This window comes from Balaenoptera musculus, chromosome 6 (assembly GCF_009873245.2).
Source record: "Balaenoptera musculus isolate JJ_BM4_2016_0621 chromosome 6, mBalMus1.pri.v3, whole genome shotgun sequence".
In the NCBI taxonomy this organism is placed as follows: Eukaryota; Metazoa; Chordata; class Mammalia; order Artiodactyla; family Balaenopteridae; genus Balaenoptera; species Balaenoptera musculus.
Genome location: NC_045790.1, coordinates 115,648,309 through 115,669,906, shown reverse-complemented (window position 1 = coordinate 115,669,906; position 21,598 = coordinate 115,648,309). Strand labels below are relative to the sequence as shown.

General features: G+C 68.4%; 1 protein-coding gene across 2 annotated transcripts; it reads left to right on the top strand.

Moving 5' to 3' along the window:
* The first annotated feature begins 464 nt into the window (after positions 1-464).
* On the top strand, positions 465-21,484 carry ABCA2 (ATP binding cassette subfamily A member 2). Of its 2 annotated transcripts, XM_036854454.1 has the most exons (49): positions 465-577; positions 4,221-4,314; positions 4,635-4,637; positions 5,363-5,474; positions 5,555-5,718; positions 6,013-6,140; positions 6,271-6,381; positions 6,703-6,921; positions 7,295-7,665; positions 7,891-8,050; positions 8,904-9,032; positions 9,122-9,289; positions 9,362-9,458; positions 9,606-9,779; positions 9,851-9,953; positions 10,034-10,148; positions 10,599-10,789; positions 10,889-11,039; positions 11,116-11,320; positions 11,434-11,598; positions 11,688-11,868; positions 11,967-12,179; positions 12,267-12,463; positions 12,551-12,733; positions 12,889-13,073; positions 13,599-13,719; positions 13,996-14,232; positions 14,311-14,517; positions 14,770-14,872; positions 14,974-15,293; positions 15,366-15,579; positions 15,670-15,775; positions 15,874-15,985; positions 16,063-16,123; positions 16,205-16,379; positions 16,515-16,630; positions 16,715-16,862; positions 17,028-17,151; positions 17,275-17,407; positions 17,547-17,664; positions 17,780-17,958; positions 18,030-18,171; positions 18,241-18,375; positions 18,950-19,053; positions 19,131-19,223; positions 19,324-19,426; positions 19,901-20,038; positions 20,113-20,319; positions 20,740-21,484. In XM_036854454.1, the coding sequence occupies exons 1-49, from the start codon at positions 512-514 to the stop codon at positions 20,773-20,775; spliced, it is 7,317 nt and encodes a 2,438-aa protein (XP_036710349.1). In that variant the 5' UTR covers positions 465-511; the 3' UTR covers positions 20,776-21,484. The 2 variants fall into 2 exon arrangements, with proteins under 2 accessions (XP_036710349.1, XP_036710350.1); XM_036854455.1 differs by lacking the exon at positions 4,635-4,637.
* Positions 21,485-21,598: the final 114 nt, after the last annotated feature.

Sequence of the window (21,598 nt, the reverse complement as noted above, 5' to 3'; positions counted from 1 at the left end):
GACCGCTCTCAGCATCCCCTCAGGGCGCCCTCGGCCAGGGCCAGTGATGACCTTGGGGTGCCTCTGTGGGAGGAGGATTTCAAGGGGGTGGGGCGCTGCGCGCAGGCCTGGCGCCCCTGGGAGAAGAGCGCCCTGGAAGGGAGTGAGTCGGGGGTCTCGGTTTAGATGTGGGCTCTTGGGCGCGTCACTTCAACGCCTAGAGAGATGGGGGGCGACCAGAAAGCCACTCTTGACGGGTCAGAGCTCCAGGAACGGCCCGGACGGGGGCGGGCGGGGGGGGCCCGAGCGGCGGGCACCGGGCGGCCCCTTTAAGCGGGGGCGGCGCGGGCGGGGGGGGCGGGCGCGAGCGGCTGTCGCCGCGGCCGCCGGGGCGGAGCCAGCGCCGAGCCGGTCCCGGACGCCCGAGACGCCGCCCCGCGCGGGCGATGCCGAGCGGCGCGGCGGGTGGCGGGCGGCGGGGCGCGCAGAGGAGCGGGCCGCGGCGCGGAGGCGGCCGGAGCGCGGCCCCGCCATGGGCTTCCTGCACCAGCTGCAGCTGCTGCTCTGGAAGAACGTGACGCTGAAGCGCCGGAGCCCGGTGAGCGACCCCGCGCGCCGCGGGCCTGCGGGAGCGGGAGGCTGCGCGCACCGGGGCCAGCGGCGCGCTCCCCGCGAGCACGTGCGGCGGCCCGGCCGGGCACGCGCAGACCCCAGGCAGGCGGGGCGGAGGGCCGGAGACCCCTCACCCGCCCCCGCCCCTGCCCGCGCTCCGGTCTCCGGGGAGGGGGCTCGGCAGTGCCCGGCCCGCCGCCCGCGTCCACTGACATTCGTGGTGCTCGGCTGAGTCACGGGGCGGGCGCCCTCCACAACGCGCTCTCCGGGGCCAGCTTCGGGGGTGGGAGGTGGCCCTGGGACCCTGGGGTCTTGAGAGGCCCCGCTTCCCGGGGCAGAAGGCTGGCTGGGGGTATGGATCCAGCTCAGAGGCTCTGTGGTCTCTGGGCCCAGCCCCTGGCGCCCCTGCAGGGACCCTGTCCCTCCCCTCCGTGCAGCAGCCCTGTGTCCTTGGGCAGGCACCTCTCCTCCCCCCCCCCCCCCCCCGCCCACATCCACTAGCCCTTGCTCCTGCTTTCTCACCACCGGCAGTGTCCTTGCTGTGCCAGCCTCAGCCAGCCCGAGTCCCTGCATCCTTTTGTCCTTTGGGGCCATCCTCCCTGAAGCTGATCCACTCTCTGATCTCCCCCACCCAACCTCCTCTGGGGACTGGGTCCTGCTGTTTGGAGCTGTGACCACGCCAGCTCTCTGCCCTGTGCCTGAGGTTGCAGGGCACAGCAGCTGTCGGGCAGAAGCCCTGGTGAGGAGCGGCGCTGGGGTGGTATGGATGTCATCATGCTGACCGTCACTGCTCTGGCCCTGGGAAGGACAGGGGCGTCTCCTGCTGGCCTGCCCAACTGGCAGCAGCCACACACCAGAGAGGCCTGGGCAGCTCGGGTTCCTGGCTGGGCCCCGGGGATTTTCCAGGATGGGGCCCAGAGCAGGTCAGGGTCTGGAGATGGAGCCTGGGGCGGAGGCATCCTCTTGCCCGTCTGGGGTCTGGGAGGCTCCTGGCCCCGGGACCCCTTGGGCTGACCAGCTCCTGCCTGGGTCCCTCCTCGAGAGGGGTTTCAAAGTGCACCGTGGGAAACCCAGGCCTGCAGATGGGTAGAGTGGCCATCATCACCATGGCCTGGCAGGATTCCCCTGGGCACCTGGCCCTGGCAGGGAGCCAGGGTTGTGTACACTCCCTGCCCAGGGCGCCTGGGGCTGGCTGGCACTGGGTTCCATGGATCAGACCTGCAGCCTCGGGCAGCCTCTGGCGCAGCTTCCTTCACCTCAGGTTTTGGGTCACTGGGGACAGCAGGGCGGGGAGCCGGGGATGAAGGGGAATTGGGACATGGGCATGCATTAGTATCAGCCCCAGAGTTCTTGGCAGGAAGGACCCCCAGGGGCTGGGAGCAGAGGCTCCAATGATGGCCCCAGCATCCATTGGGGACCCCAAGGCTCAGGGAAGGGAGCAGTGGCTCGTTGGGTACCTGGCAAGCAGGTGGGAGGTGCCCACTGACCTACAGGAGTAGGAGTAGCCCCCGCATGCCAGGTTGGACCTCCCCCAGAACCTTCCTTGCCCCTGCCCCGCAGCACTCCCAGGGCATGGTTAGGCGTCTGGAGGTTCTCGGTTTGTGGCCACAGCAAACCAGAAATTCCTCCTCCAGGGTGGCTGAGGCCTTGCTGGGCCCACGCCATGGGCTGGGGCTGGCTAGATGTCGGGCACAGTCCTCCACTTTTCTGGGAGGGTCTTGGGCTTCACACTTGGACCTCTGGGCTTGGCTGGCAGAGGTTTTACCCTGTGTGCTGTGTGCCTTGCTTGGGGGGGGGTGTATTCTGTGGAAAACTTGGTCTGGAGAGTAGGAACCAAGGATCTCTGTGCCCTGCTTGCTCCCTCTTCCTAAGCTCTGTGCCTCGGTTTCTCCATCTGTCAGTGTGGCCTGTGCCCTCTTAGCTGGACATCGTTCTACCCTGGGGCCATAGGCTACTCCTGGTGGGGGGACCAGGTCACTGTCACCAAGTCCCTGGAGTGGGGGGCAGCATCTCCATTCTCAGGCCTCACCTATTCTCCCCTTGACGCAGGAGGAGGGGGCCCAGAGTGGGACAGCATGGGGTAGCAGGCTGGTCTCCAGGAACAGAGGTTTGACCACCTTGCAGGCCGCTGGGTGGGGCGCCCAGGTGGGGCTGAACCTGTACCGCCTGCCGTAACCAGACGCCCTTCTGGCCTCCCGCCCGCCCAGCAGGCCTCCCTCCTCCCAGCAGCGCATGAGCGGCCGTTGCTATAGCAACGAGGAGGCAGCGAGGCCCGTTGCTGCAGTTACTGGTGGAGGTGCCGGGTGGCCGGTGGCCGGGCGGGTGCGGCTGGGGCCGGTCCCGCGGCCATGACCCTGGCCTCCCGTGTGCCGCTTGCACACAGCCACCCTCGCGCTGTGTGCGTGTGGCAGGCGCCCGTCCCAGTCCACAGTGCCTCCTTGGCTGGCCCTGGGCTGGATCCTGACTCCGGGTGGGGGTGGAGGCTGGCGCGGGCTGGCGCGGGCGTGGGGCGCAGACACACAGCGGGGTGTTCCAGACCACAGAGCTCTATTGTCAAAGCCCAGTAAACAGGGCAGCAGCTGCCCCCACCCCGGGGCACTGGGGCTCGGGCCCTGGGCCAGAGGGAGCGCCACTGACTGGGGGCTCTGAAGTCTGTTTGGGGTGGGGGGTGAGGGTGAAGCAACCCTAGTGCCTCTGGGAAGGGTTGGGTCGGGGGGGTGGTCCCCCAAAGAGCAGCCGGCCCGAGGTCCTCCTCCCCCTTGCACTCCTCCCTGCCCGAGCCAGGAGAGGTGGAGGTGAGAATGGCGAAGTCCTTCCGTTTTCCAGGTGAGACAGAGAGAAGTCTGGGCCCCTGGGCCCCTGGTACTTCTTTCCCACTCCGAGCAGATCCCGGCAGGGCTCACCTTGGTACCCAGCCCGGAGCGGCAAGAGCTGCCCTGCGAACCCTGAGCTGATGCCCCCGGCAGGCAGGGCCGCCGCGCCCTCCTGAGCCACCTGGGGTGAGGGAGAGGGGCCAGGGCAGAAGGAGGGACCTGTGTCTCAGGGACTGGGGGCTGTCAGACCCCTGACCAGGTCCTCCGGGAGGCTCAGGGTCCTGGGCTACAGCCAGGCCTCCCCTGCCGCCAGGCCTCACGCCCCTAGGCCCTTGCGTGGGGGTGTGATGGCACCACAGTGGCGGGAAGGAGGGCTGACCCTGGGGGAGTGTGGGAGCTGCAGGCCAGTCCAGAGACTGTTTCCGAGATCTTGCCCAGGCGCCCCTGCAGATGGGGGAGAAGATGAGCTGGGCAGACACATGGGTCAGAGTGGACCACAAGCTGGCTGATTTGTGTCTGCTGGTCTTCAGTGTGACAAGCAGAATCTAGGCTGGGGGTGGGAGACCTGATTTGCTTGAGCCGGATGACACTGACCCTCTCACTCTTCAAAGAGGTCCTGGGAAGAAGGGGCTGTGATCTCTGTGGCCCTGGGGGGCCTGGCTTGACCTTCTGTGGCCCCTGGGGGAGCATGGAGGGTCGGGGCTGGGCTGGGCTGGCCCTGCGGGGAGGGTGGTGTCTGTCTGGTAGGGAGAGGAGGGTTTGGCTTTGTCCTGTCCAGCTCTGGGCAGGTGGCCTCACTCCGCCTGCCCTTTCCAGTGGGTCTTGGCCTTCGAGATTTTCATCCCTCTGGTCCTCTTCTTCATCCTGCTGGGGCTTCGGCAGAAGAAGCCAACCATCTCTGTGAAGGAAGGTGAGGGTCCTCGGGGGGGCGGGGCGGGGGTCCGGGGCACAGCCGGGTGGGCGGGGAGGGCAGGCCCTCACTGCAGCACACACGCATGTCCCGTGTGCACGCGACCACACGCGCGTCAGCCGGCTCCCGCAGCTCGTCCCGGTGCAGTCTGAGTGCCCGTCCCCCCGCGCGGGCCCTGGCCCTGCCTCCTGGCCGGGCGGGAGGACGTGGCTGGCCACGCGGCTGTGAGTGGCCGAGGCGCCCAGTTCTCACTGTTCTCCTCTGTTCTGTTCCGCCCCTCCCCCGCACGGTCTGTGTCCTCCTCCCGGGCCTGCATGCAGTCTGTAAGTGCGTGGCCGCTGCCTCCCGGCCGGCCCGGGCAGCAGCCACGGGAGCCCTGCGGGGCCTCCTGGTGCGGCTTGAGCCCTCCCCACCCGCTCGCTTGCATTAACAGCCCCTCCTGGCCAGCTGGGTCCTGCAGGGCCCCCTGCCCGCTGTCAGGAGCAGCCGGCGCTCGGTGGGTGGGGGTGGGGGGAGGTCAAGGGTGGAGGCACCGGGACCACAGTGGCTCCCAGGTCAAGCTCCTCGGGGTCAACCCTCTGTCTGTGGGGTTGCCTGGCCCCGCCTCGCTGGGCCGGGGCGCCTGGCCACTCTCCACTCAGACCCTTGCGGGCTCCTGCATTCACTCTGCTAACCAGCTGGCCAGAGAGGTCAGAGGTCGCTGCCCAGTAGGGGCCCCCGTGCTCCCCTGGGCCCTGTGGGCAGTGCCGCATCCAAATTCTCGGGGAAGGTGTCAGAGCGTTTTGGCCTTGACTGGCTGAGGGAAGGGGGGCGCTCTGGGAGTTGTCCGGAAGGGACGGTGAGATGCCCTTTGACCTCTGACCTGCTGGGTCATTTGCACTAGAACTCTTGGCCCTCTGTTTCTTGTCTGCTGCCTGAAGCTGCTTTTCCTTTCTGACTTTCTCTAAATCTCTTTTCTCGGCCTCTGTCTTCCTCCCCCTTCTTGATTCCTCCCTCTCTCCCCCTCCCCGCCCCGTCCTGGGCCCTCTCACCTGCCCGGCCCCCCCAGCCTTCTACACAGCAGCACCCCTCACCTCTGCCGGCATCCTGCCCGTCATGCAGTCGCTGTGCCCGGATGGCCAGCGGGACGAGTTCGGCTTCCTTCAGTACGCCAACTCCACGTGAGTGCCCCCTCGGACCCCAGCTGTCCCCCGTCCCAGGCCTGGTGACCTGCGGATGACGTCCAGTGGTGGTGGTGCAGGGTCACGCAGCTGCTGGAGCGTCTCAACCGCGTGGTGGAGGAGGGCAACCTGTTTGACCCCGCGAGGCCCAGCCTGGGCTTGGAGCTCGAGGTGCTGCGCCAGCACCTGGAGGCCCTCAGATCCGGCCTGGACACCTGGGAGAGCCACCTGGACCGACCTGCAGGTGCGCCCAGGGTGGGTGGAGCAGTGCGTGTGCTGGGGGTGGCCAAGCCCCGAGCTCTAGTGTCAGCTGGGTTTGAAGCCCAGCTCGTTCACTTCCTGCCCTGGGCCTGCGTGTGCCTCGGGCCCTGCTACCTACACCCTGGCTCTGAGTTCTCCGGGTGCACGTGCTTGGGGCCTGGCGAGCCGCCCGCCACTGTGCCCAAGCTGTGATGCCGGGAGCTCAGCTCTGAGGCTGTCTGGGGCACCTCGGCCCCGGGCAGGGCTGGCCTTCAGCCCCATCCTTCTACCTGTCCAGTGTCCTCCTTCTCTCTGGACTCGGTGGTCAGGGACCCACGGGAGCTCTGGCGTTTCCTGACACAGAACCTGTCGCTGCCTGATGGCACAGCCCAGGCTCTCCTGGCCGCCCAGGTGGACCTGCCCGAGGTGAGGTGTCTGCTCCTGGGGAAGCTCCCAGCCCTGGTCGCTCCACTCTGCCCTCTCCTGGTTTCTGGTGGGGAATGCAGGGCCCCCAGCCTGAGCCCCCAGCCTGAGCCATGACCCCCGCACGCTCTAGGTGTATCGTCTGCTTTTTGGCTCTTCACCTGCCCTGGATGCGGGGTCAGGCATCCCCAGGGATCAGGAGCCCTGGAGCCGCCGGGGCAGCAATCCCCTCTTCCGGATGGAGGTGAGGGGGGCTTTTAGTGGGATGGGAGACATGTTGCCTGCTTCTGGGTGGGTGTCTCTGCTTGGGTGGGTAAGATAGGGGCCCCCTTGGGGGTGAGGGAGAGTCCCCAGGAGTTTGTGGTTGGCACAGGGAGGGGGCAGGATGGTGATGTGTCTCCATCCCTACCCACCCGCCCCCCCTCCCCCCCAGCCTGTTGTTGCAAAACCTGGGTGGTCTCAGACCTGGCACAGTGGGTGGGGCAAGGTCCCCATCTTGGGCCAGGCCCTTGGTTTTCTCTTGGTTGGGGCTCCTTCTCAGCTGTTCCCCTGCACCCTGCCCCAGGAGCTGCTGTTGACCCCTGCCCTCCTGGAGCAGCTCACGTGCACGCCAGGCTCCAGGGAGTTGGGCCGGATCCTCACGGTGCCCCAGGGTCAGGAGACAGCGCTGCAGGGCTACCGGGACGCCATCTGCAGAGGTCAGGATGCAGTGCGTGCCCAGCGCTTTTCTGGGCTGGCCGCTGAGCTCCGGAACCAACTGGATGTGGCCAAGATCGCCCAGCAGGTGAGGCCCTGCCTGCCAGCTGGCCCACAGATCTGCTGCCTGGGCTGGAGGAGGTGCCAGGGCCCCTCAGCGTCACAGGGCACTCCTGGGCCTGAGGCTGTGCTTGGGTGTGCCTGCGGTTGGGTGTCCTGTGGCCCTACGAATGCTGTGCCTTGTGCCCCCTGCCCTGCTCCAGGCCTTCGCCCTGGTCTGTCTCCTGGCCCCTGGCCAGTGCTCCCCTGACCCCCAGGCTGCTCCCCTCCTCCCAGCTCGTGTCCCCTGAGGGTGTCCTCCTCAGTCTACCCTGACCTCAGTCACCCACCTGCAGATCAGCCCCCAGACGCTGTTCCCTTCCCTGGGCCTGCGTTTCCCCACTTGCCCCGTTTCCCCTCAGCTGGGCCTGGATGCCCCCAACGGCTCCGCCCCCCAGCCGCAGCCAGCCCCTCCCCAGCGGCTGCAGGCGCTGCTGGAAGACCTGTTAGACGCCCAGAAGGTTCTGCAGGATGTGGACCTCCTCTCGGCCCTGGCCCTGCTGCTGCCTCAGGGTGCCTGCACGGGCCGGCCTCCTGGGCCCCCAGCCAGCGGCCCTGGCGGGGCAGCCAACGGCACCGGGGCTGGGGCAGGCCTGGGCTCCAACACCACGTCCGAGGAGGGTGCCCCATCCGCTGCAGCCCCGGCCTCCTCCTCGGACGTGCTGCAGGGCCAGTGCTCAGCCTTTGTGCAGCTCTGGGCGGGCCTGCAGCCCATCCTGTGTGGCAACAACCGGTAGGTGGGTGGCAGGAGAAGGGGGGGTGAGGAAGACAGGTGGGGGCAGGGCCCGACCCCAGGCCTGCTTCTGACGCCTCCTCCCTGGGCTCGGTCCACTGCCCCCACTCCACCTCCATCAATTGACACTGGCACCTGCCCTGAAGCCCCGCCCCACACCCCGCCCCACGCCCCTCCCCGCCAACGCCCCACGCCACCCTGAGGTCTCGCCCGCTGCCGCCCCAGCACCATCGAGCCCGAGGCGCTGCGGAGGGGCAACATGAGCTCCCTGGGCTTCACGAGCAAGGAGCAGCGGAACCTGGGCCTCCTCGTGCACCTCGTGAGCAGCAACCCCAAGATCTTGTACGCGCCGGCGGGCTCCGAGGCAGACCGCGTCATCCTCAAGGTGCGCGCGTCCGCCGTGTGGTGTGCTCGGCCTGCACGTGTCGTCTGCAACAGGAACCGGAGGAGTTGGGCAGAGGGTTCTGCAGGCCGGGGACCCCTGAGCAGACGGGGGCAGGTGGTGTGGTTCGTAGAATTGGCATGGGAGGGGTGCAGCCCTGGCTCTCCAGCTCCGGCTTGGCTCTGTGGGTTGAGGGGACCTGGAGGCAGGTTCAAGGTGCAGGGACGTTTTGGAGGCTGCCTTGGGGAGACACTGGATGGCTGGTGTGGTGCAGGGTCCGGGCCTGGCTGGACACGGCTGGGGCCAGGCAGTGCTGGTGAGGACAGAGGAGGGGCCGCGTGCAGAACCCGTCCAGAGCAGCAGCCAGTGGGTGAGATCTGGGCGGCGCAGCTGGGTGGTTTGGGGCCAGCTGAGGGCACGATGTCTGTGGCCATCCCAGGGTAGAAGTCCTGTCTGGAAGAAGTAGAAACCAGGGCTGGAAATGGCTCAGGAAAGGGAGAGGCTGTGGAGGGGGGTCCCTAGGATGACCATGGGGGAAGATGAGGACCAAGTGTCAGGGCTACCCAAGAGATGCGTGGAGGGGGTCCCCCAAAGGAGCAGGGAAGGTGTGTGTGGGGGGAACCGGAGGCCGTGCTTTCCTGGTAGCTGGGCAGAGGGGCTTTCAGGGGAGGTGCTGAAGAGAGGCCTGGAGGGGGAGGGCTTGGAGCTTCCAGGTAGAATCTGGCCAGACCAAGATTAGTGGTTGGTGGGGACTGGCCAGTGGCTGGCCCCCAGCCATGGGGGGAGGCAAGGAGTGAGAACCCCCTTGCTGGCCGGGGTCCTTTTATGAGCCCCATGTTCTGCCCTCACTCTGCAGGCCAACGAGACCTTCGCCCTTGTAGGCAACGTGACTCACTACGCCCAGGTCTGGCTCAACATCTCAGCTGAGATCCGCAGCTACCTGGAGCAGGGCCGGCTGCAGCAACACCTGCGCTGGCTGCAGCAGGTGCTGGGGGTGCTGGGCTGGGGTGGGGGTGGCACGGAGCCCGCTCTGTCCTCAGGCCACCCTCTGAGCTGGCCTCCCTCACCCCCCAGTATGTGGCAGAGCTGCGGCTGCACCCGGAGGCACTGAGCCTGTCACCAGAGGAGCTGCCGCCTGCCCTGCGCCAGGACAACTTCTCCCTGCCCAATGGCTCGGTCCTCCTGCGGCAGCTGGACACCATCGACAACGCGGCCTGTGGCTGGATCCAGTTCATGTCCAAGGTGGGTGGGCGAGCCCCGGGTCCGCTGGTGCCTGGGGTCGGCTCTGAGGACACCCCCCCCCCCACCCCGCAGGTGAGTGTGGACATCTTCAAGGGTTTTCCTGACGAGGAGAGCATCGTCAACTACACCCTCAACCAGGCTTACCAGGACAACGTCACCGTGTTCGCCAGTGAGCCAGTCCCCTGGGCAGGTCCCGGCCCCTGCTCCTCCGCCTCTCCCTCCCCTAGTCCCTCCCCGCCCCACACCCCTTGACGCCGGTCCTCGGCCAGCCCCTCACCCGTCCCCCTCCTCGGCCCCGCCCCTCGTCCCGTCCCAGGCGTGATCTTCCAGACCCGCAAGGACGGCTCCCTGCCGCCCCACGTGCACTACAAGATCCGTCAGAACTCCAGCTTCACCGAGAAAACCAATGAGATCCGCCGGGCCTACTGGCGGCCGGGGCCCAACACCGGCGGCCGCTTCTACTTCCTGTATGGCTTCGTCTGGATCCAGGGTGAGGGCCGGCCCTGGGTCCACGGGGGGCGGGACGCGGCCTCCTCCACTGACCGCTGCCCCCCACCGCAGACATGATGGAGCGCGCCATCATCGACACCTTCGTGGGCCACGACGTGGTGGAGCCGGGCAACTACGTGCAGATGTTCCCCTACCCCTGCTACACACGGGACGAGTGAGTGTGGACGCGTGCTGGGTGCCCGGGGCCAGCGCGGAGCCCCACCCTCACGCCCCTCCCCTCCCCTCCCCCCCCAGCTTTCTGTTTGTCATCGAGCACATGATGCCGCTCTGCATGGTGATTTCCTGGGTCTACTCTGTGGCCATGACCATCCAGCACATTGTGGCGGAGAAGGAGCATCGGCTGAAGGAGGTGGGGGGCTGGAGCGGAAGAGATGAAGAGAGGGAGAAGAGAGGAATGGAAGGAGGGGGAGATGGGGGAGGGGAGAGAGGGGAGGGACTGGATGGGAGATGTGGGAGGGAAGGAGGGGGAGAAAATGGGGGAGGGGAGAATAAGGGGGAGGGATGGAGGGGGGTCGGGGGATGGGGGGGAGATGGGGAGGGGGGGGGGGGGATGAGGGGGGATGGAGGGGGGAGGGGAGGAGGGGGGGATGGAGGGGGGATGGGGAGGGAGAAGAGGGGGGAGGTAGGTGGGAATGGGGGCGTAAAGATAGAGGTTAGAGAAGGGGGAGGACTACAGGTGAGGGGGTAGCTGTGGGCAGAGCCCTCCCTCCGATCCCCGGACCTGGCTTGCAAGCAGGGCAGGTTGTTCCTTCCGGGTGCCCTGCCCAAGGCCTCGTGGCCCCCCACCTGGTCCCACCAGGTGATGAAGACCATGGGCCTGAACAACGCCGTACACTGGGTGGCCTGGTTCATCACGGGCTTCGTGCAGCTCTCCATCTCGGTGACGGCACTGACTGCCATCCTCAAGTACGGCCAGGTCCTCACACACAGCCACGTGGTCATCATCTGGCTCTTCCTGGCCGTCTACGCCGTGGCCACCATCATGTTCTGGTGAGCGCTGTGTGGCAGGCAGCGGGCTGGAGGGCGGGCCTCGAGTGTGGCTCCGCGGTTCAGGCGTGGCTGACAGCCCGTGGCCCTGCGTGCCCCCAGTTTCCTGGTGTCCGTGCTGTACTCCAAGGCCAAGCTGGCCTCGGCCTGCGGCGGCATCATCTACTTCCTGAGCTACGTGCCCTACATGTACGTGGCGATCCGTGAGGAGGTGGCCCACGACAAGATCACCGCCTTCGAGAAGTGCATCGCGGTGAGGGTCACGGGGGGTGGGCCAGGCTTGGGGGTGTCCAGCCTCCTCTCCCCCACTGACACCGCCGTCTCCTCAGTCCCTGATGTCCACGACAGCCTTTGGCCTGGGCTCCAAGTACTTCGCCCTGTACGAGGTGGCGGGCGTGGGCATCCAGTGGCACACGTTCAGCCAGTCGCCCGTGGAAGGGGACGACTTCAACCTGCTCCTGGCTGTCACCATGCTGATGGTAGACGCGGTCGTCTACGGTGTGCTCACGTGGTACATCGAGGCCGTGCATCCAGGTACCAGCCCTTTGGCGGGGTGGGGGAGGGGAGGAGGCTGTGTCCAGGGGGACCCGTGGCCTGGGGCAGACAGTGACCCCAGACCCTGGGTCAGCCTCCCCTCTACCCCGTAGGCATGTACGGGCTGCCCCGGCCCTGGTACTTCCCACTGCAGAAGTCCTACTGGCTGGGCAGCGGGCGGACGGAAGCGTGGGAGTGGAGCTGGCCGTGGGCTCGCGCCCCCCGCCTCAGCGTCATGGAGGAGGACCAGGCCTGCGCCATGGAGAGCCGGCGCTTGGGTGAGCGGGCACCAAGGCGGGGACAGGGGCAGTGGCTGAGCTTCAGGGGCCGGAGGCACCCCTGGCGCTGACCCTCGGCCCTGGTGCAGAGGAGATGCGGGGCATGGAAGAGGAGCCCACCCACCTGCCGCTGGTGCTCCGCGTGGACAAGCTCACCAAGGTCTACAAGAGCGACAGGAAGCCGGCCTTGAACAGGCTGAGCCTGAACCTCTACGAGAACCAGGTGGTGTCCTTCCTGGGCCACAACGGGGCCGGCAAGACCACTACCATGTGAGCGTGTGGGGGTCGGCCCGGAGCTCCTGGCGGAGCGGGCGGCAGGGAGGGCTCCCTGCAGGAGGTGGGGGCCGTGACCCCGCCTCCCCGCCCAGGTCTATCCTCACCGGCCTGTTCCCGCCGACATCGGGTTCGGCCACCATCTACGGGCACGACATCCGCACGGAGATGGACGAGATCCGCAAGAACCTGGGCATGTGCCCCCAGCACAACGTGCTCTTCGACCGGCTTACGGTGGAGGAGCACCTCTGGTTCTACTCGAGGCTCAAGAGCATGGCCCAGGAGGAGATCCGCAAGGAGATGGACAAGTGGGTGGGGCTCGGGTGGGAGGCGAGGCTGCAGGCAGAGGCACCGGCTCCCCGAGGGCTGGTCCCACCCTCCCGTCCTGCCCTCAGGATGATCGAGGACCTGGAGCTCTCCAACAAGCGGCACTCGCTGGTGCAGACGCTGTCCGGCGGCATGAAACGCAAGCTCTCCGTGGCCATCGCCTTCGTGGGCGGCTCCCGCGCCATCATCCTGGATGAGCCCACGGCCGGCGTGGACCCCTACGCACGCCGCGCCATCTGGGACCTCATCCTGAAGTACAAGCCAGGTGCGCGGGGCGCGGGGTGGTTGTGAGCAGCCCCTGCCCAGCCCTGCCCGGCCGCCCCCCCCCGACCCCCATCTTGACCTCCCGCAGGCCGCACCATCCTCCTCTCCACCCACCACATGGATGAGGCCGACCTGCTTGGGGATCGCATTGCCATCATCTCCCACGGGAAGCTCAAGTGCTGTGGCTCCCCGCTCTTTCTCAAGGGTGCTTACGGGGATGGCTACCGCCTCACGCTGGTCAAGCGGCCTGCCGAGCCCGGGGACCCCCAAGGTCTGTGCTGAGGCTGCCTGCCCTGGACCCCTTCCCAAGACCAATGAGGTTGAGGGGCTGGGCCCTCACCATTGCCCCAGTGGGCCCAGGGTGCTGGTTGGGCCTGGCTCACACTCTCCGCCAGCCGCTGAGTGAAGCCCTCCCTACCCTCCCAGAGCCAGGGCTGACAGCCAGCCCCCCAGGTCGGGCCCAGCTGAGCAGCTGCTCTGAGCCCCAGGTTTCCCAGTTCATCCGCAAACATGTGGCCTCCTGCCTGCTGGTCTCGGACACCAGCACCGAGCTCTCTTACATCCTGCCCAGCGAGGCCGCCAAGAAGGGAGCCTTTGAGCGCCTCTTTCAGGTGTGGGGGTGGGGCTGGGCTGGTGGAGGGGGTGGGGCTCAGGGGAGAGGTCAGTGTAGGAGGTGGAGCTGCCCAGGAGGTGTGTTCAGCAGAGGAGGTGGGGCTGGTAGAGGAGGCGGAGCCGGGTTAGGGCTCGGGGGCAGGGCCAGCAGAGGTGGGGCTACAGGGTGAGGTGGGACTGCTGGAGGAGGCGGGGCTGGGCTCAGGGGTGGGGCCAGTGGAGGAGGCGGGGCTGAAGGGGAGGTGGGACTGCTGGAGGAGGTGGGGCTGGGCTCAGGGGTGGGGCCAGTGGAGGAGGTGTGGCTGAAGGGGAGGTGGGACTGCTGGAGGAGGCGGGGCTGGGCTCAGGGGTGGGGCCAGTGGAGGAGGCGGGGCTGAAGGGGAGGTGGGACTGCTGGAGGAGGCGGGGCTGGGCTCAGGGGTGGGGCCAGTGGAGGAGGCGGGGCTGAAGGGGAGGTGGGCCCAACCCTCCCTGTGGGGTCCCCCCTCCCACCCTGAGGTGGGCCTCACCCAGCTCTTTCACAGCACCTGGAGCGCAGTCTGGATGCACTGCACCTGAGCAGCTTTGGGCTGATGGACACGACACTGGAGGAGGTGTTCCTTAAGGTATCGGAGGAGGACCAGTCGCTGGAGAACAGCGAGGCAGGTGAGAGGCTCCACAGCTACTGACCCAGCTCTGCCCCTGCCCCCACCACCCTACTCCACCAGGTCCGAACTTGGGCCTGGGGCTGCTCACGTTTCCTCTGTCTGTGGGGGCCAAGGGTCTTAGGTGGGAATAAGGATCCAGATCTCCCCAGGGTCAGACTGGGTCTGGGGCCGTGGGTGGGTGGGTGAGTGTGGAGGCTGGGGTCCCGGACAGGCCTGCAGGTGGCAGGCAGCCTTGAGCCCCATATCCCCTTCCCTGGCTTCTCTGCTGCTGCAGACGTGAAAGAGTCCAGGAAAGATGTGCTGCCTGGGGCCGTGGACTCGTTGTCGGGGGAGCGTCACGCTGGCAACCTGGCCCGGTGCGCAGAGCTGGCACAGTCCCAGGCGTCGCTGCAGTCTGCGTCCTCGGTGGGCTCTGCCCGTGGTGACGAGGGGGCCGGCTACACCGACGTCTACGGCGACTACCGCTCCCTCTGCGACAACTTGCAGGACCCTGACAACGTCAGCTTGCAAGGTGGGAGGCGTCCGGGTGGGGCTGCAGGGTCCCTGGAGGGTGGTGAGGGCCCCCTGCTCAGCAACCCCTCCCGTGCAGAGGCCGAGGCGGAGACCCTCTTGCGGGTCGGCCAGGGCAGCCGCAAGCTGGAGGGCTGGTGGCTGAAGGTGCGCCAGTTCCACGGACTCTTGGTGAAGCGCTTCCACTGTGCTCGACGCAACTCCAAGGCGCTGTCCTCGCAGATCCTGCTCCCTGCCTTCTTTGTCTGCGTGGCTATGACGGTGGCACTCTCCGTCCCAGAGATCGGTATGGCCGCCCGGCCAGGCATCAGGATGTCCGCCCTGCTCGGGAGCCACGTGGGGAACCCACACTTGCTCTGGGCCTGGGCACTGCGCCTGAGGCTGGCGGGCATGCACCTAGGCTCATCTGGGATTCCTGCCTCCTTGGGGTCCAGGCCCCAAGCTTGGGCCCTGTGGGTACTGGGAAGAGGGGACCCGGGCCTGGGGGATGCTGGCAGGCCATAGGAACCTGCTCAGGCTTCCCCATGCACCCCGCCAGGCGACCTGCCCCCGCTGGTCCTGTCCCCCTCCCAGTACCACAACTACACCCAGCCCCGCGGCAACTTCATCCCCTACGCCAACGAGGAGCGCCGGGAGTACCGGTGAGGCCGTGGGACGGGCCGCCCTGCAGGGCGGGGGCCGGTGCGAGAGCTGGGAGGGGTGGTCCCGTCCCTGAACCCAGACTGGCTCTGTGCTTTCCCAGATTGCGGCTGTCCCCCGACGCCGGCCCCCAGCAGCTGGTGAGCACTTTCCGGCTGCCATCAGGCGTGGGCGCCACATGTGTGCTCAAGTCTCCGGCTAACGGCTCACTGGGGCCCACGCTGAACCTGAGCAGCGGTGAGTCGCGCCTGCTGGCCACGCGGTTCTTCGACAGCATGTGCCTAGAGTCCTTCACGCAGGGGCTGCCGCTGTCCAACTTCGTGCCGCCCCCACCCTCGCCTGCCCCGTCTGACTCCCCCGTGTCCCTGGACGAGGACCCGCCGCAGGCCTGGAACACCTCCCTGCCGCCCACCTACTCGCCAGGTACTGGCTGGTGGGGACGCCTGGGGCTCGGGGCAGCACGGGCTGGGCTGACTCTGCCCGCTGCGCCCACAGAGAACTGGACGTCGGCACCCTCCCTGCCACGCCTGGTGCGGGAGCCCGTCCGCTGCACCTGCTCTGGGCAGGGCACCGGCTTCTCCTGCCCCGGCAGTGTGGGTGGGCACCCGCCCCAGATGCGGGTGGTCACGGGTGACATCCTGACCGACATCACCGGCCACAATGTCTCTGAGTACCTGCTCTTCACCTCCGACCGCTTCCGGCTGCACCGGTGAGCCAGGCGGGAGGGGCGCGCCGGCCGTGGGCGAGGAGGAGACACCTGTCTCCCGCCTGGCTCACCGGTCCTCGGCTTGCCGCCCAGGTACGGGGCCATCACCTTCGGCAACGTCCAGAAGTCCATCCCAGCCTCGTTCGGCGCCCGGGCCCCGGCCATGGTGCGGAGGATCGCGGTGCGGCGGGCAGCCCAGGTGAGCGCCGCTCGGCCCCGGGCCCCGCCCCTTCCGGCCCTCGCCCGAGGTCTGCAGGGGCCGACGTGGCTCTCGGGGTCTCTCTGTACTCCCCGCAGGTTTTCTACAACAACAAGGGCTACCACAGCATGCCCACCTACCTCAACAGCCTCAACAATGCCATCCTGCGTGCCAACCTGCCCAAGAGCAAGGGCAGCCCTGCGGCCTATGGTGGGTGAGCCGGGGCGGGGGGCGGGCCGGGCTGGGCGCAGAGCAGGCCCCTGAGGCTGCCCTCCCCTGTGCCACAGGCATCACCGTCACCAACCACCCCATGAACAAGACGAGTGCTAGCCTCTCCCTGGATTACCTGTAGGTGCGGGGGTGGGCGGGGGCGGGGGCGCCGCTGCGGGACTGCGTGCCGGGCAGGGCTGAGGGCCGCCTCGCCCCCAGGCTGCAGGGCACGGATGTGGTCATCGCCATCTTCATCATCGTGGCCATGTCCTTCGTGCCGGCCAGCTTCGTGGTCTTTCTGGTGGCCGAGAAGTCCACCAAGGCCAAGCACCTGCAGTTTGTCAGCGGCTGCAACCCTGTCATCTACTGGCTGGCTAACTACGTGTGGGACATGGTGTGCCCCCAGACCCCTGGCTGTCCCGTCCCCCCGTCCCCTGCTGGGCCCCCGGTTCTGCCCCCGGGCCCCCCACCCCCGCCCCGGGGCCTCACCCCCTCCCTGGCCCCTCACTTGCCACCCCTGCTCTGGTAGCTCAACTACCTGGTCCCAGCCACCTGCTGTGTCATCATCCTATTTGTGTTTGACTTGCCGGCCTACACGTCACCCACCAACTTCCCCGCCGTGCTCTCCCTCTTCCTGCTCTACGGGTAAGGGGGAGTGGGCGGGCGGGGGGAGTGGGCGCAGGGCAGGCTCGGGCCGCCCAGTGACCTCCGCCCGCCTGCCACCCGCAGGTGGTCCATCACCCCCATCATGTACCCGGCCTCCTTCTGGTTCGAGGTGCCCAGCTCGGCCTACGTGTTTCTCATCGTCATCAACCTTTTCATCGGCATCACGGCCACCGTGGCCACCTTCCTACTGCAGCTCTTTGAGCGTGACAAGGTGGGGCGGGGCGGCGGGGTGAGGGGATGGCGGGGCGGCGGGGTGAGGGGATGGCGGGGCGGCGGGGTGATGGGATGGCGGGGCGGCGGGGTGATGGGATGGTGGGGTGCTGGGATGGCGGGGCGGCGGGGCTGAGGCTGTGCCCTGACCCCCGTGACCCTCCAGGACCTGAAGGTTGTCAACAGTTACCTGAAAAGCTGCTTCCTCATCTTCCCCAACTACAACCTGGGCCACGGACTCATGGAGATGGCCTACAACGAGTACATCAACGAGTACTACGCCAAGATCGGTGAGGCCGGCCGGGGGGGGGACAGCGTGCGCCCCTGGGCGGGGAGGCTGAGGGGGCTTCCAGGCTCCTGAGAACGGGGGCTCCTGAGGCCCCAGGCCCAGCCCTGAACCAGCTGCCCCACAGGCCAGTTTGACAAGATGAAGTCCCCGTTCGAGTGGGACATTGTCACCAGGGGCCTGGTGGCCATGACGGTTGAGGGCTTCGTGGGCTTCCTTCTCACCATCATGTGCCAGTACAACTTCCTGCGGCAGCCGCAGTGAGTGGGGGTGCGCCGGGCAACGCACGGTGGGGGGCCGGGCTGGGCGCTACCCTCTTTCCCGCCGTGGCTGCGGTGTGGGGGAGCGCTGGGTGCTGGCGGGGGTCCCGGCCGGGCACTGCCCTCCCTGTCCTCCCAGGCGCATACCCGTGTCGACAAAGCCCGTGGAGGACGACGTGGACGTGGCCAGTGAGCGGCAGCGGGTGCTGCGGGGGGACGCTGACAACGACATGGTCAAAATCGAGAACCTGACCAAGGTGGGCCGTGGGCGGGTGGGGGCGGGGCTCGGGGTAGGGTGGGGCCCAGGTGGAGTCCGGCCTGGTGGCCGGCCCGCCTGCCCCGCTGAGTGGGCCGCCCCCTCACCTCTGCCAGGTGTACAAGTCGCGGAAGATCGGACGCATCCTGGCCGTGGACCGCCTGTGCCTGGGCGTGCGTCCTGGCGAGTGCTTTGGCCTCCTGGGCGTCAATGGCGCGGGCAAGACCAGCACCTTCAAGATGCTGACGGGCGACGAGAGCACGACGGGGGGCGAGGCCTTTGTCAACGGGCACAGGTGTGGGCGGGCGGGTGTCTGGGTGGGTGGGGCGACGGCAGTGACCGGTGCTGACGGCGCTGTGTCCCCAGCGTGCTCAAGGAGCTGCTCCAGGTGCAGCAGAGCCTGGGCTACTGCCCACAGTTCGACGCCCTGTTCGATGAGCTCACGGCCCGGGAGCACCTGCAGCTGTACACGCGGCTCCGCGGCATCCCCTGGAAGGATGAGGCCCGGGTGAGGGTCGCCCGGCGGGGGAGGGGGCTGGTGTGTAGCGTGGGCCCCTGACATCGCTCTCCCTCCCAGGTGGTGAGGTGGGCCCTGGAGAAGCTGGAGCTGACCAAGTACGCTGACAAGCCCGCCGGCACCTACAGCGGAGGCAACAAGCGGAAGCTGTCGACAGCCATCGCCCTCATCGGGTACCCCGCCTTCATCTTCCTGGTGAGCCCTGGGGTGGGATGGGGGTCAGGGCCCCGCCTTCATCTTCCTGGTGAGCCCGGGGGTGGGATTGGGGGTCAGGGCCCCGCCTTCATCTTCTTGGTGAGCCGCGGGATGGGATGGGGGTCAGGGCCCCGCCTTCATCTTCCTGGTGAGCCCCGGGGCGGGATGGGGGTCAGGGCTCCGCCTTCGTCTTCCTGGTGAGCCCGGGGGTGGGATGGGGGTCAAGTGCCCTGCCTTTGTCTTTCTGGGGCGTCCGGGGGTGGGATGGGGGTCAGGGCCCCGCCTACGTCTTCCTGGTGAGCCCGGGGGTGGGATGGGGGTCAAGTGCCCTGCCTTTGTCTTTCTGGGGCGTCCGGGGGTGGGATGGGGGTCAGGGCCCTGCCTACGTCTTCCTGGTGAGCCCGGGGGTGGGATGGGGGTCAAGTGCCCTGCCTTTGTCTTTCTGGGGCATCCGGGGGTGGGATGGGGGTCAGGTGCCCCCCCCTTTTGTTTTCCTGGGGGGCCGGGCAGGAAGCAGCTGGTGGGGCAGGCTGGGGTGAACGGGTACAGCAGCTGAGCCTGGCACCACCCCCAGGACGAGCCTACCACAGGCATGGACCCTAAGGCTCGGCGCTTCCTCTGGAACCTCATTTTGGACCTCATCAAGACAGGGCGCTCGGTGGTGCTGACTTCGCACAGGTCCGCCCCCCCCCGCCCCCGCCCCCGCACATCGGGCCCTCCCCCTTCCCGTGCCAGCCTGCGCGTCTCGCCCTCAGCATGGAGGAGTGCGAGGCGCTGTGCACGCGGCTGGCCATCATGGTGAACGGGCGCCTGCGCTGTCTGGGCAGCATCCAGCACCTGAAGAACCGGTGAGCAGCGGGGGCGGCAGGGACGGTGGGCTGTGGGCCGCGGCAGGCGGAGGCTGGGCTCCCCTGGCGGCCGGGCTGGGGCCAAGGGCCTGTCCCACAGGTTCGGGGATGGCTACATGATCACGGTGCGGACCAAGAGCAGCCAGAACGTGAAGGACGTGGTGCGGTTCTTCAACAGGAACTTCCCGGAGGCTGTGCTCAAGGTGGGCGGGGCCGAGGGGCTGGGGCGGGGCCCCGGGGGCGAGGGGCAGGGGCAGGGCGGGGCCCCGGGGCGGGGGGCAGGGGAGGGGCGGGGCCCCGGGGCAGGGGCAGGGGCAGGGCGGGGCCCCGGGGCGCGGGGCAGGGGAGGGGCGGGGCCCCGGGGCGAGGGGCAGGGGAGGGGCGGGGCCCCGGGGGCGAGGGGCAGGGGCAGGGCGGGGCCCCGGGGCGAGGGGCAGGGGAGGGGCGGGGCCCCGGGGGCGAGGGGCAGGGGCAGGGCGGGGCCCCGGGGCGAGGGGCAGGGGAGGGGCGGGGCCCCGGGGCGAGGGGCAGGGGAGGGGCGGGGCCCCGGGGCAGGGGCAGGGGCAGGGGCGGGGCAGGGGTTAGGGGCAGGGGCAGGGGCAGGGGCGGGGCGGGGCGGGGCGGCGCAGCGCGGCGCGGCACTGCCTGAGCAGCCTCTGACCTCTGCCCCCCCCCAGGAGCGGCACCACACGAAGGTGCAGTACCAGCTCAAGTCGGAGCACATCTCGCTGGCGCAGGTGTTCAGCAAGATGGAGCAGGTGGTGGGCGTGCTGGGCCTCGAGGACTACTCGGTCAGCCAGACCACCCTGGACAACGTGAGTGCTCTGGGCCGGGGCCGCCGGGCCCACCTGGGCTGGCCCCCACCCACCCTCTCGTCCCTGCCCACCAGGTGTTCGTGAACTTCGCCAAGAAGCAGAGCGACAACCTGGAACAGCAGGAGACGGAGCCGCCCTCGGCGCTGCAGTCCCCGCTGGGCCGCCTGCTCAGCCTGTTCCGGCCTCGGCCCCCCACCACTGAGCTGCGGGCACTTGTGGCCGACGAGCCCGAGGACCTGGACACGGAGGACGAGGGCCTCATCAGCTTCGAGGAGGAGAGGGTGAGCGGGGTCCTAGCGTCAGGGCAGCCAAGCCGGCCAGAGAGCCCAGGCTCTGGATGCGGGTGGGGCCGGGGGGTGGCCCCGGGACCCCTGCTGTCCTGAGCTCACGGGAACAGAGGGACCCGCCTGATGCTCAGGACTATAGCGGACGCAGGAGGCCTGGGCACAGGAAGAGGAGACAGACCCACACAGACCCCAGAACAGCTTGGAAACGGAGGGCATTTCAGAGACAGGCAGAGCGGAGGTGGGGGGAGCAGAGCCTGGGGGCAGTAGCCACCGGCCTGGCAGAGACAGGCCGCACGGGGAGCTGACCACCGAGAGGAAGCTCAGGGCAGGCAGAGGTGGGAGAGCCTGCGTGCGGGCCGGCCTGGGGCAGGTGTGGGGCCAGACGCCCGAGCCAGGCCTGTCCCCGTCCCCCAGGCCCAGCTCTCCTTCAACACGGACACGCTCTGCTGACCGCCGGAGCTGGGTCGAGGTCACGCTGTGGGAACGGAAGTCGGGCGGTGGCTGAGGTCCCACCCTGTGCCCCCAGTGCCCGCCTGCCAGGCCCTGGAGTGGGAGGTCCAGGACCAAGGGCTTCAGGCCCCTCCAGCCCCGCCCTCCTCGGCCATCGCGCCACCCTCCCCTCATTGTGCCAAAGGCTGGCCCGGCCCCGGGCTGCGCACACCCTCACCCTGCTCTGCCTTAAAGCCTTGGGGTCTGGCCAGCCCCTCGCCCCTGCCCAGCTCTGCCCACCACCCCCAGGGCCACGGGGTGGCCCGGGCTGCCAGGTACCGCCCGACTTCTCCTGGCGACCCCTGCCCTCCTGAAAGGGCTGGTCTCTTACACCCAGTTGGGATGGTGGCTGCTGCCAGCCTGGGACTGGGGGGCGGGGTTAGGTGCCACCCAAGGCGCCTGTTCATTTTGCTTTAGGATGAGCCTCATCACCCTGGTTTCCCACAGGGAGCCGTTGTCGTGGGCCAGGGAGGGGGCTGCCACGGGGCAGCGGGCCGGGTAGCAGGAACGGAGAAGCTGGCCCCACCAGCCAGGTGAGGGGCCGGACCCCCTCCCCACCCCCTCCGGCTGTCATTGCTCTCCCACCCAGCTTGGCCCCCTGCCTGCCCACCCGGGAGCCAGACCCGTACGGAGCGCACAGGTGTTTGTTTTCAATAAATAAACAAAAACGTTCACGCCAGCTTGCGTGCGTAGGGTGGGGTGTGGGGTGAAGGTGGGCCCACTGGATGCCAAGGTACAGCCCCTGCCCTGTAGGCCGGGCTCAGGGTGGGGGAGGGTGACTGGG

Bases quoted from the DNA above. Each gene is read 5' to 3' on its own strand.
- ABCA2 (XM_036854454.1), top strand. From the start codon at position 512: ATGGGCTTCCTGCACCAGCTGCAGCTGCTGCTCTGGAAGAACGTGACG. The intron at 7,666-7,890 runs GTAGGTGGGTGG...CTGCCGCCCCAG, and splicing joins ATCCTGTGTGGCAACAACCG to CACCATCGAGCCCGAGGCGC. The intron at 9,033-9,121 runs GTGCTGGGGGTG...CTCACCCCCCAG, and splicing joins ACCTGCGCTGGCTGCAGCAG to TATGTGGCAGAGCTGCGGCT.